The 14,849-nt window shown below is 40.2% G+C and overlaps 1 protein-coding gene across 4 annotated transcripts in view; it reads right to left on the reverse strand.

Moving 5' to 3' along the window:
• ube3c (ubiquitin protein ligase E3C) overlaps positions 1 to 14,849 on the reverse strand; it is a 155,745-nt gene that overhangs the window by 5,081 nt on the left and 135,815 nt on the right. For all 4 annotated transcript variants that reach the window (XM_059639642.1, XM_048563871.2, XM_048563877.2 and 1 more), the window contains exon 23: positions 7,257 to 7,387. In XM_059639642.1, the coding sequence (XP_059495625.1) occupies positions 7,257 to 7,387 (131 nt within the window). The remainder of the gene's footprint in view (positions 1 to 7,256; positions 7,388 to 14,849) is intronic.

Genomic DNA, 14,849 nt, shown 5'->3' on the forward strand with positions numbered 1-14,849 from the left:
AACCATTTAGGACTGAGATAAGGAGAAATTTCTTCACCAAGAGAATGGAGATAGCATAGAAAGCAGTTGAGACTAAAACATTGCAAGATTTAAGAAGGAGTTGGACATCGAACTTGGGGCTAAAGGAATCAAAGGATATACACGAACAGCAGGACAGGCTATTGAGTTAAATGATCAGCCATGATCATAACATCGGTAAAGCAGCTGCTTGAAGAGCTGAACGGCCGATTCCTGCTGCTATTATCTATGTTTCTATCCTTAGACAGTGCATTCCAGAATCAACCTAACTGCTTGCTGCACCGAAAAGGTTTTTTTTCACGTGTGTTTTTTTTTTGCTAATTACTTTAAATCTGCATCCTCTAGTTCTTGATACTGCAAACAATGGGAACACCTTCACCTTATCCTCTCAGACTACACCTCAATTTTTTAAAACTTGATCAAATCACATCTTGAATCCACTCTTCTTGCAAGAGAACAGTCCCAATTTCTTCAATCGACAGGTAGCTCTGTTATAATGAGTGTTTCGTTAACACAAGTTAGCTGGAACACAATTGATGAATAATGGGCACTGTTTGGAGAACACAAACTTTCTGCTGTACAGATATAGTGATTTCCCTCTAACACTATTTTCTATAGCACAAGGTCTCAAGAATGCAACTATCGTGTTATTGAAGTACCCAGATCTGCATAACATAGGTTCCTCATTCCTTATCTGGGGAGGTGGTTCAGGCTATGGAGGGAGTGCAAAAAGGTGTACCAGACTGATACCTGGGACAGCAGGACTGACACAAAGAGAAACTTGACTGGTAGGACCATATTAACTGGAGTTTTGAAGAATAAGGAGGAATCTTGTAGAAGCTTCTAAGTTCAAACAGGACTGGACAGGGTAAATATATGAAGGATCTTCCAGATGACCATGGAGTCCAGAACCAAAGGTCATATCTAAACATCGAGGGTAGATCTTTTAGGACTGAGGTGAACAGAACTGGGTACTAAGTTGAATGATCAAATTATTGTTTCTAAAAGCTTCCTCAACATCTGACTGGGATTTATCCTCACAAATACTTTGAACAAGCAAGTACTTTTGTACTCTCCAGTTCTCTGATGCCACCCTAGACTCTAAGGAAGATTGGGAAAATATAGTCAGTATTTCCACAATTTCCATTCTCTCTTACTTCAGTATCCTCGGATGTATTGTAATATGGTTCTGGTGACCTACCTGTAAGAACAGACATTCTCTAATATCATTTCCTTATCAATTTCAAGCCCTTCAAGTATCTGAACTACAACCTCTTTCACCATGACTGGTGCAGCTGAATAATTTTTGAAAAGATAGTTGCAAAGTATTCATTTAATACTTCAGCCATGCCCATCGTCACAAAGTGCAAGCCCAATTCATGGTTCCTAATCTACCCCACTGCTCTTTAAACACATTTAACATTTACACATTAGTTACCTGTCTCTTCTATTAAGTCTTATCTTAATTTTTCAATTTCTGTTTGAACCCTCTATATTCTTTCTGGTTCTCAATGATATTATCCCCTGACAGCTGTCATAAACACACCTTATCCACTTCATCTTAATCTCTATCCTTTTGTCATCAAGGAATCTCTAGATTCATATGCCCTTGTTTGCCCTTCTAGAGATATATCTTGCCTGTATTTGAAGTCTCTCTTCTTTAATGGTAGTCCATTGTTCTGTTAATCTGTGATTCCAATTTTACTTAATGAGATCCATTTGTACCCCATAACATTGCCTTTGTCCAGCTTATTTTTCTTACTCTGGATTCTTTCCAATAGCCAACCTAAACCTTACAATGATCACTACCTTTCTGACATCTGATCCACTTTGCCCTGCTCAGGCAATGAACCAGGTACAGGAATGCCTTTTTTCTTGTTGGACTGGAAACAGACTGTTGTCAAATATTCTCCTCAAACCATTCTAGGAGCTCTTGCCCTCTCTATCCTTTTCACAAGGACTATCCTACTGTGTTCAGATAACTCCACATTTTCCCAAGACCTCTTTTCTACCCCCAACAAGAGATGTAGAAATCTGCATGAAAACTGACAAATTATGATACATGAAGTGACTCACATTGTAGCATTATCCACACGTACCTTACTGTAAACTGGATGCTACATGCTGAATGGACATGTAAACAAGCTAAGTTTGATCATTCTTTATCAGTATCTGGCACTAACAAACAGCAATCATTTTTGGCTTAGAGCATTTAAATGTGTTGTTAAGCATCAGAAACTGTACTAATAAAACTACAAGTTTTGACAGCCTGTAGCAACCAATCATAGCACCTGCACAGATATCTCAGTCCAACATCAGCAGCTTTGTTTCTAGCAATTTTCTTGCAGTTTTTAGCAACGCAGTATAAGAAATATTATGTTCAAGACAGCTCAATTTAAATGCTGCATTACTGTTTAAAATTAATATCAGAGATTGCTCCACTATTTTCAGTGACAAGCCAGCAACGTCCCAGGTGCTGTACAGCTCACAAGTCAAGTCGGTAAGAGCAAATGAAAGGTTGTGTTGTTGTGGATTTTCCACCATTCAAGTGGATTTAATATAAATTTATTATATACCAGCTATTAATCTTTACTACAATCCTATCTGGGGGTGGCAGCTTTGAGTAGTGATGAGTGAATGATATAGTGCATCCAAGTCTCAGTAAAAGCACTGATTTAGCAAGTATTTGAACAATACAGTTTACTGTGCACCACCCCACATTTTGTTTAGCCAAGTGAGAAGAATTCACCACATGGCACACCCAAGTGCTTCATATTCAAAGCACTCAGCCCTAATGGAACATTATCCCTTATTAATACCACTGACAGTTAAAATGAATGTCCATTGACATCATCAAAAGATTATAATAATGCAGTGGAATGCTGCTTCTGCAACTAATGTTATCAAATGATTCATGACCTGGTCAAATCATGCTGGATATCAGAGATAATTGAAAGACACTTGATAATGACATACCAACTACATTCAAAAATAGGAAAACAAATATGAAGAGGCTAAACTGGAACTGCCGAGCTTTGATCAGTTCACATTGATCTTGATGTTAATTTTACTGCACAAAATGCAGCAGTGAGATTCCTTTACCAAGACTTGTATTGACACCACATACTTGAAGAGTCTAGATACAGAAATAAGCACTCTGGAAAAAGTTGTCTTCGTACAGAAAAATGCACTAGGGTGCACAGTTTAAAAATAAGGGACTTTCATTTTGAAGATGGAGCCAAAGTGTGTTATTTTTCACTCCGAGAACTGAGTGCTTTGGAATCCTTCCCCAGACAGTACTTTCAGTAGAGCCATTGAATATTTTGAAGATGGATGTAGATAGACTCTTCACTAATAGGGGACTCAAGAGTATCAGACATAGACTTGAGGAAACAACCAGATCAAACATGATCTCATTGAACAGTAGAGTAAGCCCAAGGGGCCAAATTCCTACCCCTGCTTTATGTTTGTTCATACATAAATTTTAAACCGACTATAAATAAGATTTCAAGTTGGCACAAAACAGTGAATTGCAAGGAGCATAGTGAAAGACTTCAAGAGGATAAAGGCACATTGGTAGAAAAGGAGACACATGGCTGATAAATTTAACGAAGTGCCCAGTACATTGGTAGGAAGAATAAAGAAGCAACATAAACTAAAAAAGGGTTATTCTTCGGTGGGCAATAATAGGGGTTTCTATAACACCGGTCTGATGGTGGGTATATCTACAGAAGTTGAAGGTTAAGGTAGGTGGAAAGGGCCTTATGGGTTCTGAGCTTTATAAAATTATGGCAAGGAGTAGAAAAGCAAGAAATTATGAATTTAAAAAACTACAGACGCTGGAAATCTGAAACACAAAGCACTGGAGGAACTCAGGAGGTCTGGCAGTATCTATTAGGCAGACTTAATCTTGAGCCCTGTGACCCCTCATCAGACAAAGGGTCACTGTATTTGAAGCATTAACTGCAGGTCTCGCTACAAAATTCTGGTGAACCTTTTGTAAAATACTATTTTGCCCTCAACAGAGGTATTTTGTCCAATGATATGACAACTACAGAAGGTGCAGAAAAGATTTACAAGAAACATTTGAAGGATGAAACTCTTCAGCTAAAAATATAGATTGAAGCTGGTGTTGCTCTCCTGAGAGGTCAGACAATGGTGAACAGCAATGTAGGTAACTCTTAACTGTGCTCTGAAATGGCCTAGTAAACCATCCAGTTCTTAAAAAAATCTCTTGCAATGTGACATCACTGGCAATGCCATTGATGCCCATCCCTAACTACCCTTGAGGCACAGAGGACGACAGAGGTGTACTGACCTCTGGGGTACAGTGAAGAGTTTTTTTTACATGCAGTACAGGCAGATCATACCATACGAGGTGCATGAGGGTAATAGAACAGAGTGAAGAATACAATGTTACAGCTGCAGAGGAGATGGACAATGAACGATATCAACATTAAATTTAAAATTTGAGCAGTCATTTCAGAAGTCTGATAACAGTGGGGACAAAGCTGTTTTTGAATCTATTTGTATGTATTTACAAACTTTTATATCTTCTGCCTGATGGAAGAGGGTGGGAGAGAGTATAACTGGGGTGGGAGGCATCTTGGATATATTGGTAGCTTTTCCAAGACAGTGGGATGTGTAGACAGAGTCTTTGGATGGAAGGCCTGTTTACGTGATGGACCAAGCTGTGTCCATGACTTTGCATTTTCTTATGGTCCTGGGCAGTGCAGTTGCCAAGCCATGCTGTGATACAACCAGATAGAATGCTTTCTACGTTGCATCTATATAAATTGGTTTTTCCCCTTTTGGCCATGCTGAATTTCCTTAGCCTCCATTTTTCAGTTTGGTGGGATAAACCATTATTGCACCTAATGGCCCACAACACATCATGGATGCTCAGTTACGAGTGAAGAGATCTGTTTATTATTCATCACACTTAGCAGAAGACAACAAAAGATCCTCTCAATTAGGAGACAGGGATCGATTGTCACTAGGCCTGTGCTACAGTCAAAATGATCATTGCTGTCATAGTGAAATACAAAAAGAGAGAGATCACATCAATACACGTGGCACAGTGGTTCACAGCACCCGACACTCTCAGTTTGATTCCACCCTCAAGCGACTGTGGAGTTTGCAAATTCTCCCTGTATCTGTGTGGGTTGCCTCAGAGTGCTCTGGTTTCCTCCCACAGCCCAAAGATGTGGGGGTTGAATTGCCCACAGTGTACATGTAAATGCAGGGATGCAGAGAAAGGATAACGGGATGGGTCTGGGTAGAATGCTGTTCAGACGGGCAGTGTGGACTCAATAGGCTGAATGGCCTGTTTCTACACTTTAGGGATTCTAGGGTTCTGAAGGAAGTATAGATGTTGTTGTCCTTTTTTGACCATTGCATCAAACTGGCTGGACCAGGACAAATTGTTGGTGATTATTACTCCCAGGAACATGATGCTGCCAACTACCTTCAACTCAACATCATTGATATTGACAGGGGCATGAAGTCAGTGACCAGCTTGATGGAGAGATTGTTGTCTTTACAACATGCTGCTAAGTACTCTCTCTCTTTCCTGCATTCTGTCTTGCTGTTTGAGATCTGCCTTACAATGGTGTTGTCGGGAAACTTGTACGCAGGAGTTGGAGCGGAATTTGGCCACACAGTTGAAAGTATGTAAGGAGTATACCAGGGAGCTGAGCATGCAGCCTTGCGGTGCACTTGTTGTTTGTGAAGGAGGTGCTGCCACTCATTCTTACTGATTGTAGTCTATGGGTCAGGAAATCCAGGATCCAGTTACAGAGAGGAGAGCCGAGACCTAGGTCTTGGAGTTTAGAGATGAGTTTGCTTGGAATTATGGTGAAGGCAGAGCTTAACTAGGAGCCTGACTTAGGTATCCCTGTTATCCAGATGGTCCAGGGATGAGTGTAGGGCCAGGAAGATGGTGTCTGCTGTGGATTCATTGCGCTGATTGGCAAATTGCAAAGGATCAAGGCAATTAGGTAGACTGGAGTCAATGTGAGCTCTGGCTAACCTCTCGAAGCACTTCATAATTATGGGGGTCAAAGCCACCGGGCAGAAGTCATCAAGGCACACTGCATGATTTTAATTTGACACCAGGATCATGTTGAAGCACTGGAGACTTCAGATCGTACTAAGGAGAGGTTAAAGATGTCTGTGAATACTCCTGCTAGCTGGTCAACACAAGTTCTAAGTGCATGGCTGGGGACTACATCTGGGCCAGTCACTTGCCGTGGATTCCAAGAAGATCAATCTTATATCTGCGGTGGTGACAGCGGGTACTGATGCACCTGAGGCTGGTGGGATCGGTGACATTGTTTCACTAACCTTCTGTTCAAAGCAAGCATAGAATACATTGACCAGAATCAAAGTTGCTGGAAAAGCTCAGCAGGTCTGGCAGTATCTGTGAAAGAGAACACGAAGTTAATGTTTCAGGTCCGGTGACCCTTCCGCAGAACTGCTGAACTTTTCAAGCAACTTTGTTTCTGTTCCTAATTCACAGCATCCACAGTTCTTTCAGTTTTTATTATAGAATACATTGAGCTAATTGAGTAGGGATGTTATGTTGCCCACAATTCTGTTCGACTTAGCTTTGTAGCTTGTTATGTCATGTAAGCATGGCCACAAATGACAAGTCTCCGTGTGGCTGTCTGGTCTCAAGCTTAGTTTTATACCACCACTTGGTGTCTCTATGGCCTTAGGTAATGTCATTGGATGTGTAATCCAGAAACGCAGCCTAATATTCTAGGGCTATGAAATGGCCTAAAGAGCCAATCAGTTCAAGGGTAATTAGGGATACGCAACAAATGCTGGCAGTGCCTTGCCAGTCTCATGCACAACTCTCAAAATATGAAAGGAAAAATGCTCCCAGTTTCAATGTCCACACCTCTGCTAAAAGGCAATAGAAGCCAAGGAACATTGAGAGATTACATAATCGTGCTACAGATTATATAATTGAATTAATGCTTTTCTAGTCTTGTATACATTAATAGGCACATTGTAACAATTATTTTTTTGCTGCTGAAAACAGTGTAGCAGGAAATCAAATCCTTAAAGTTGCACTTTAAGTCACAGGTTATTCATGGACTTGTGTGGAAAAAGTCATGTTTTTAATCTCGCATCATGCTGCTATAAACATTTAAAAATACAGAATTTGAATCCCATCTAAGTGTTCAGAAATCAGAACATGCAAAATATTCCTAAAAGTTCTAATTCTGTACCTTAAATCCCAGCAGAGGTGGTCGAGAGCAACTGGTGACAAACTTCAGCAGCTTGCGCTTTTCGTCATTCGTGAAACTCTGCACTACAATCCAGAATATTTTAATGACTGCATGGTCTGCCGAATAGCCACCTAAAAAAGGAAGGAAAAGCACAAACAATCTTCAGGGATACTTCTTAAAGTATGATTTATCACAAGAGTTCATGAATTTGAATATTGTTTGCAAAAATGCCAAGGCAGGATCATTTTCTTGAAGCAGTCAAAATCATCCTGACGGCACTTGGTCATGCTAAGAACATGTGCTGCTTACAAAGCACGATACAATGCAAAACATAATGTCGTTTAGTTTCGTCTGCATTTATGCATTGATACAACTGAATTATGTGGTATAACAGATTCACAGTAACGACAACACAAAAATCTTCGCCTTTTAGGCTTGTCCATACAATAACAGCCTACCACAAAATTGCCCATGATCTCCAGTACTCAAATCTGAGTATGCACTAATTATACAAGTTTGACAGCTATAATTGAAGCAAATGCAAAAACTGACTTGAATTCAATTTTTATCATTTTTATTTATCCTGTGACCTCTTGTTCAGTCTCATGTTTTTTTCAATCGACACATAATTTTACTTAAGTTGCATTGAAGTGGAAAAACCTTATACCCGATACAGGTTTCTGGATAGTTGCGTCCTCTGTACCTAAATAAATAGTCGAATTAGTTGACGCTGAGTTTAAGAAAAAAATTGTTCACAGATATGAAAATCACTAGTTCAGCCAGTACATAATGCCCATCTGAGATGGTCATGAGCTAGCCTCTTGAACTGGTGGATATGGGGAGACTTGGGGTTGGGGAGTGGGAGGAGGTGGAGTACATAGCGTTATTAAAAAGGGAGCTCCAAGATTTTGATCCAGCACCACAGAAAGAACACTGATATTTCCAAGTCAAGACACAGACGTTTGTCAGGGAAATTGCAGGTGCAGGGTCCTTATGGATGATAAAAGTTATGGTTTTAAGGTTCTTGTCAAAGGACCCTTGTTGAATTATTGTAGTGTATCTTGTAGACAGTACACATTATTGCATTGGACACTGCATTGAAGGGACTGAATGCTGAAAGTGGTGCCAATCAAGCAGGTTGTTTTTTCTCTGGATGATGTGCAGAGGAAAGTTACTAACTGTACATGTTTTAGCCTCTAGTAGTAGATTTACTTTAAAATCTTGTGCCATTTTATATGGCTAGTTCAGTTCCTTTTCTGGTTTGTGGTGACCCCGCTGCCGCAAAATGGTGCAAGTTCCAAATTCATCGGTGGAAAAGCAATTGAAAAATCAAGAGGCAATTGTCATATTTCATAGAATCCTGGAATCCCTACAGTGTGGAAACAAGCCACTTAGCCCATCAAGTCCTCAACAAACCTCCAAACAGGACCCACCAGATCCTATCCCCTTATCCTGTCCCTGTAACCCTGCAAGCCCCATGAGTAATCCATCTGACGTGCACATCCCTGGATACTATAAGCAATTTAGCATGGCCAATCCACCTAACCTGCACATCTTTAGACTGTAGAAGGTAACTGGAGCAACCAGAGGAAATCCATGCAGACACTGGGGTGGGGGTGAGGGGTGGGGCATGGTGGTGGTGCTAGATTCAAATACAGCCACTCATCTCACCTGTGGAATTCAGCTCCTGGTTCCATATTTGGACCAAGGCTGTAATGGGATCAACAGTGCAGAGTTATGGGTAGAACTCAAAACTCAGTGAGCAGTTTTTGCTGAGCAAAAGCTGATGATTGAGAGTAGACTGGAGATGGAAACTGGTTGGGTTGGATTTATCCTGCTTTTTATGCACAGGACATAGTTGAGCAATTTTCATGTCAATATGCATTTAATGTGAGGAATTGCTCCCCAAAGGTTATGAATGACTATAATAACAAAAATGTAAATACTTTTTAAACCAGTGATTGACTGTGATTAAATCTAATGCAATTATATCACAGCAATGAGTACAAATAATCTACAAGAGATTGAAATGAAATCACAGAAATGCATCTAAATTGCAACAGAAATCAGCTGAAGCAATTAAAATTGGGCTGCATCGCAATAACTTAAGTGTTTTAGTTAGGTACCTTACAAAGATGCCTATCCACTCAAACAAACTAACAAAAACCTGAAGACTGCACAAGCCACAAACCAAGACAGCTAGATGAATTTAAATTGTTTGCTAAACTACAAGAAATGTAAGTATCATGGAAACTTGCCCCACATAGCCACATGAAGTTGCCATGGGGAAAACAGATGTTGAATATAAGGAGCACACAGGATTGATCTTTAGGAAACTCAAGAGTAATGGCGGCTGGGGAGAAACAGACAGTATTTTTGAAAAAGATCCTGTGGGTGGCAACAGTAATACATAACTTTTAGTGTAGAAGTACATCTTTGCACACTTCACAGAAATATAACAAGCAGAACTTTAACATGTTCTGTTCTTCAACTGTATTAATTAAACAGTAGCTGTCATTCAGGAAAATCATTTCGCAGGTGATTTGGATTCTTAAATTAATGTTAAAACATCAGTATTTTAGCAAGCTGACAGGCACAAAGCATCATGTCATACCAAACAGCACTTGCTGGTTGGTGCTATGGGAAATGCAATATTACAGGGATAATGGGAACTGCACATGCTGGAGAATCCAAGATAATAAAATGTGAGGCTGGATGAACACAGCAGGCCCAGCAGCATCTCAGGAGCACAAAAGCTGACGTTTCGGGCCTAGACTCTTCAGAGAGGGGGATGGGGTGAGGGTTCCGGAATAAATAGGGAGAGAGGGGGGAGGCAGACCGAAGATGGAGAGAAAAGATGATAGGTGGAGAGGACAAGAGAGTTGCAACGGGAGAGAGATTCCCTGAGGTTGGTCTGGAGGGAGGAGGGTAACTTCTTCAGGTTAGGCATCCCTGAGGTTAAAATTGTATCAGTGATAATGGGAACTGCAGACGCTGGAGAATCCAACCTCAGGGAATCTCTCTCCCATTGCAACTCTTGTCCTCTCCATCTTCGGTCCGCCTCCCCCTCTTTCCCTATTTATTCCAGAACCCTCACCCCATCCCCCTCTCTGATGAAGGGTCTAGGCCCGAAACGTCAGCTTTTGTGCTCCTGGGCCTGCTGTGTTCATCCAGCCTCACATTTTATTATCTTGCAATATTACAGGGATTGTGGTGGTGGGGGGGGGGGGGGGGGGTGGTGGTGGTGGTGGTGGTTGGAAGGGGGAAGGTGGGTAGGATGTTCTGCAGGAAACTCTGTATTGACTCAATGGGCCAAATGGCTTTCTTGCACACTCTAGGAATTCTATAAAACTACTACAACAACAACAACATTACTTTAGTAAAAAGGCAAGTACATATGATAAAGGACTCTAATGTTATGCATGGTGGAAAATTGACAAAACATTGTATGCGTCATGATTGCATTTTGGTGAATACAAATAAACCCTGAATATTGCTATGAAACATCAAAACCTTGTTTAATTTTTAATTTGGCATGCAAAATTCCAGAGTTAATTTCTGGAGTCCTGCAAATTAGGAGGACAGGTGTGTTATGATCAAACGCTAAAGGTCATGTGAATTTATGGAGATCTGAAGGAAGTTTTATTATAAGTATGATTCATGCAGACGATAAACATGTTTTAATATTAATTACAATTTTTCTTATCACCTGGGATTGAAATTTTAAACGAGATGATTAGTAACATTTACTACCAGGAAGTGTAACATCTGTGTCTCAACCAAAAGAGAAAAGTGCAGCTAGGTATTAGAATTTTACAACAACATGCCATTGAACTTTTGAGTAAAATGCTTTCTCTGGAAAATTTCTGATTTCATAATTAAAAATAAAGGCATGTTACATAGGAGCTTCAATCTTGTTTACTGAATGATGCAACAGCTTACTCTCGCTGCCCCCATACACTTTTCTATTTTTTTTAATGCATCAAGACTACACACAAGGGTAGCAGTTCTTTACAGATTAATGATAACAAAACACTCTTGTAAACAAGACAGATTCAAATCTACAGCTGACCAATGAATAAACCTCCTCAGACTTGCCATAAAAAAGGATTTCAAAATGGTTGGCGCAGTTATTTTAACCCTGACATTTAATCCATGGATATAAATCACTTGAAGGTTTCTTATTCTTCAACGATGACTTGAACAAACATGAAGGCAATAGTAAAACTAAAACAAATTTCTTTTAAAATCTACAATAAAATTAGACCTCAGCACAACATAGTAAAATGTTCTTCATCACAAATTACGACAATTAACTGCCAACTAATTTAAAACTGTTTTAAATTACAAATTAAATAGCAAGACCTAGTTGTTGATTATTCTACCAAATTTAAGCACAAAGGCTATTGCTTTGTTTCAACTAAAAACAGCAATGTTGGCTGTTAGGCCAGAGCAAGCTATTGGCAAAGCTTGTGTGTCAAGAAGGTTCAGCTACATCCCAAATAATAATGGGCCACAAACTAATCAGTCACACCAGAGGCATTTAATCTGTTGACAAATATCTTTCATTTTATCTTATTTCAGAAACCTCATCTAAAGCTTTAAGTTTGTAAAGCATTTCTCTTCTTAATCCTCTTTTCCCTCCCCCACTATCAACATTCCAGGGAATACTATTGACTAGAAACTCAACAGGTTTCATCATGTAAACACAGTGGCTACAACAGCAGATCTGAGGCTAGAAATACTCCAGCAAATAACTTATCTCCTGATTCCTCCAAGGCCTGTCCACCATCAACAAGGCACAGTCAGGAGTGTGATGGAAATCCCCACATGCCTGGATGGGTGCAGCTCCAACAACACTCGAAGCTTGACACCATCCAGGACAAAGCTGCCTGCTTGACTGGCACTTTATCCACTCCATTCACCACCGATGCTGAGCAGTACACACTGCTGATATCTGCAAGATGCACTGCAGAAATTCACCAAAAATCCTTAGTCAGCACCTTCCAAATGGACCACTTCCAGCTAGGTGGTCAAGGGTAGCAGATACATGGGAACTCTCGCACATGCAAGTTCCCCTCCAAGCCACTCACCATCCTGACATGGAAATATATCGCCATTCCGTCACTGACCTGGGTCAAAATTCCCGAATTCCCTCCCTAATGGAGGGTCTACCGACAGCCCGTGGACCGCAGCAGTTCGAGGAGGCAGCTCACCACCTTCTCAACCTCAAGCAGGGTAAAAAAAAAAGCAATAAATGTTGGCCAGCCAGCAACATCCACATCCCACTGAATAAAAAATGTCCCTGCCTATGTACATGCTTAAAACCTGTCAAGTGCTGAATGTTGAGCTCTCATTGAAAGCCATTAACTTGAAATGTTCTATTAAGACTGTTTAACTTGCTGAATAAGTTTTTCAAAATTCATTCTAGTTTGGTTTTGTTGCAAAGCGCAAATGCAGATGGGTCCACATCACCTATTTGCAAAGTTGGTTGAAAATGGAATGCTTATCGGCATTTTTGTCAGTGTCTGTCATTCAGTGTATTGTAGGGTGACAATAATTCTGAAGTTATGCTCAAGATCTAATGTACTTCAACAGGATTTATTGCACTTCTGCCTGTTTTTTGTCTTGAAATACTAATAATATGTACTGCCAACCCCTCCCACATTTCTGTGAAGATACATGGTCCTTTTCAAATGAATGATCCAGGTCTTTAAGATAATAGACTGTACTTGGGCAACTCCATTTCCTCATCTACATATTGCTCCTTGGTAACATCCATAGTAGGGCATAAGACATCTTCTATGCTCTGGCACCAATTCTCCTAAATTGCTACATTCATCTTTCGTTCCTGTCATCAATGCTTGGGACCATGTAAATCACGCCCTCTCCTCAAGTATTCTCCTGTCTACCGTATCATCACCATCATTTCCCTCTCCAAGCTTTCAAACAGAACATTTACCCTTACAAACTGAACTACCTACAATTGCTATACCCCTCCAAAGCCTTTAAATGTGCCGATACCTCCCAAATCTAAGCCCGGAACTCCCCCAAGCCTTTGCCTGAATTTCTCCAAGCAATGTTTTTGAACCACCTGAATCATTGAAACTTCCCTAATCAAGGTCAAAAATTACATTTTTTTCAGAGGCACACTTCCTTCTCAGCCCCTCTGGACCCTTTGAGATGGTCATGAATCTTTTCCAAATCCTTTCCTTCAGTGCCCTGGTTCAACTCTTACTGAAGGCAAAATGCCCCACATATCATTACCTCTGGAGACACTGCCTCTCTCTGTCCCATTGTTGCTGTAATTCAGCAGTGTCATCCAAAGACATGTACTGTATTGAGAGTCTTCCAAATATTCAATCACCTCTATGCCTTCTTTGGAGTGAAAGTCTTCCACTGGTTACATTTCCAAATTGTGCAAAGGTAAGATATATCTTTTAATATAGAAATACGTGCATTACTGATGCTACCCTCAGAACCTTTCCAAAACACCTGTTTGTCTCCAAGCCCTGTTACTTCTTTAGACCGCAAAGATCTATCCTACGTGCTCCTTATATTCATCATCTATTTCTCCTTGGCAACTTCAAGTGAAGACATAGCTAAATTTCCCAACATCAAACTTGACCTCTGCTACTCCCACTACCTCTTTCCAATATTCATTTTCAATAATTTGCAAATTTTCCAGGTTAGCTATTAAAAAGTCTAAAACTATTGAGTAAGAACCAGGGAGAGATTGGAAAAGAAGCATGAAAAATCATTACTTCAAAATTCTAATGCCTTGTATTTATATGACATGTTTGATGTAGAACAACATCCTCCAGGTGATCGCAAAATCATAAATTGGGGCAAAGTGGATGCTGAGCCAAAGAACCTAGGCAGGGTGAATAAAATCAATCATTTGAAATACTGCAGGAGGCACTGGAAGCACACTTTGAATCACAGTTTTGTAAAGGAAAAGATGTTTCGGTGGGGAAGTACTAATAGTTAGTTGGCATTCTTACTGCACTTTTTTCTCAGCAATGATCCTGGAACATTTCATCACCACAGATTTAAATGCTCAGTGCATAAATGTGTGCTACACCCGTTAGTACATCAACATTAATAACATTGGAGCAAAAAAATTGAACCAGACTGGCCATATAAATTCTGTGGCTACAAAACCAAGTGAGGAGCTAAGAACTTTGCAGTGAGAAATTCACTGACTCCTCAAAATCTGCTCAGCATTGACAAGGTACAAGTCAGGATGTGACAATATACTTTCTATTTGCCTGAACGAATGTGACTTCAAAAGAGGTTTGGATCACAAGATAAAACAGCTCACTTGAATGGCATCCCATACATTGCCTTAACATAAAAATAACGAAGACTGGAGCAGAAGTAGGCCATTTGATGCCTCAAGCCTTTTTAATTTACTTGTCTGATGTAGGTACAGCTGGCTGGACCATCATTTATTGCCGTTCCCTAACTGCCTTTGGGAAGGTGGTCATCAGCTGTTTTAAACCAGTGCAATCCACACGCTCTAACTTTACCCAAAATGCCATTAGGGAGGGAACTGCGGGATTTTTGCTATCTAAGGATCTTTGGTGAATT

Source organism: Stegostoma tigrinum, chromosome 2, assembly GCF_030684315.1.
Source record: "Stegostoma tigrinum isolate sSteTig4 chromosome 2, sSteTig4.hap1, whole genome shotgun sequence".
Taxonomy (NCBI): Eukaryota; Metazoa; Chordata; class Chondrichthyes; order Orectolobiformes; family Stegostomatidae; genus Stegostoma; species Stegostoma tigrinum.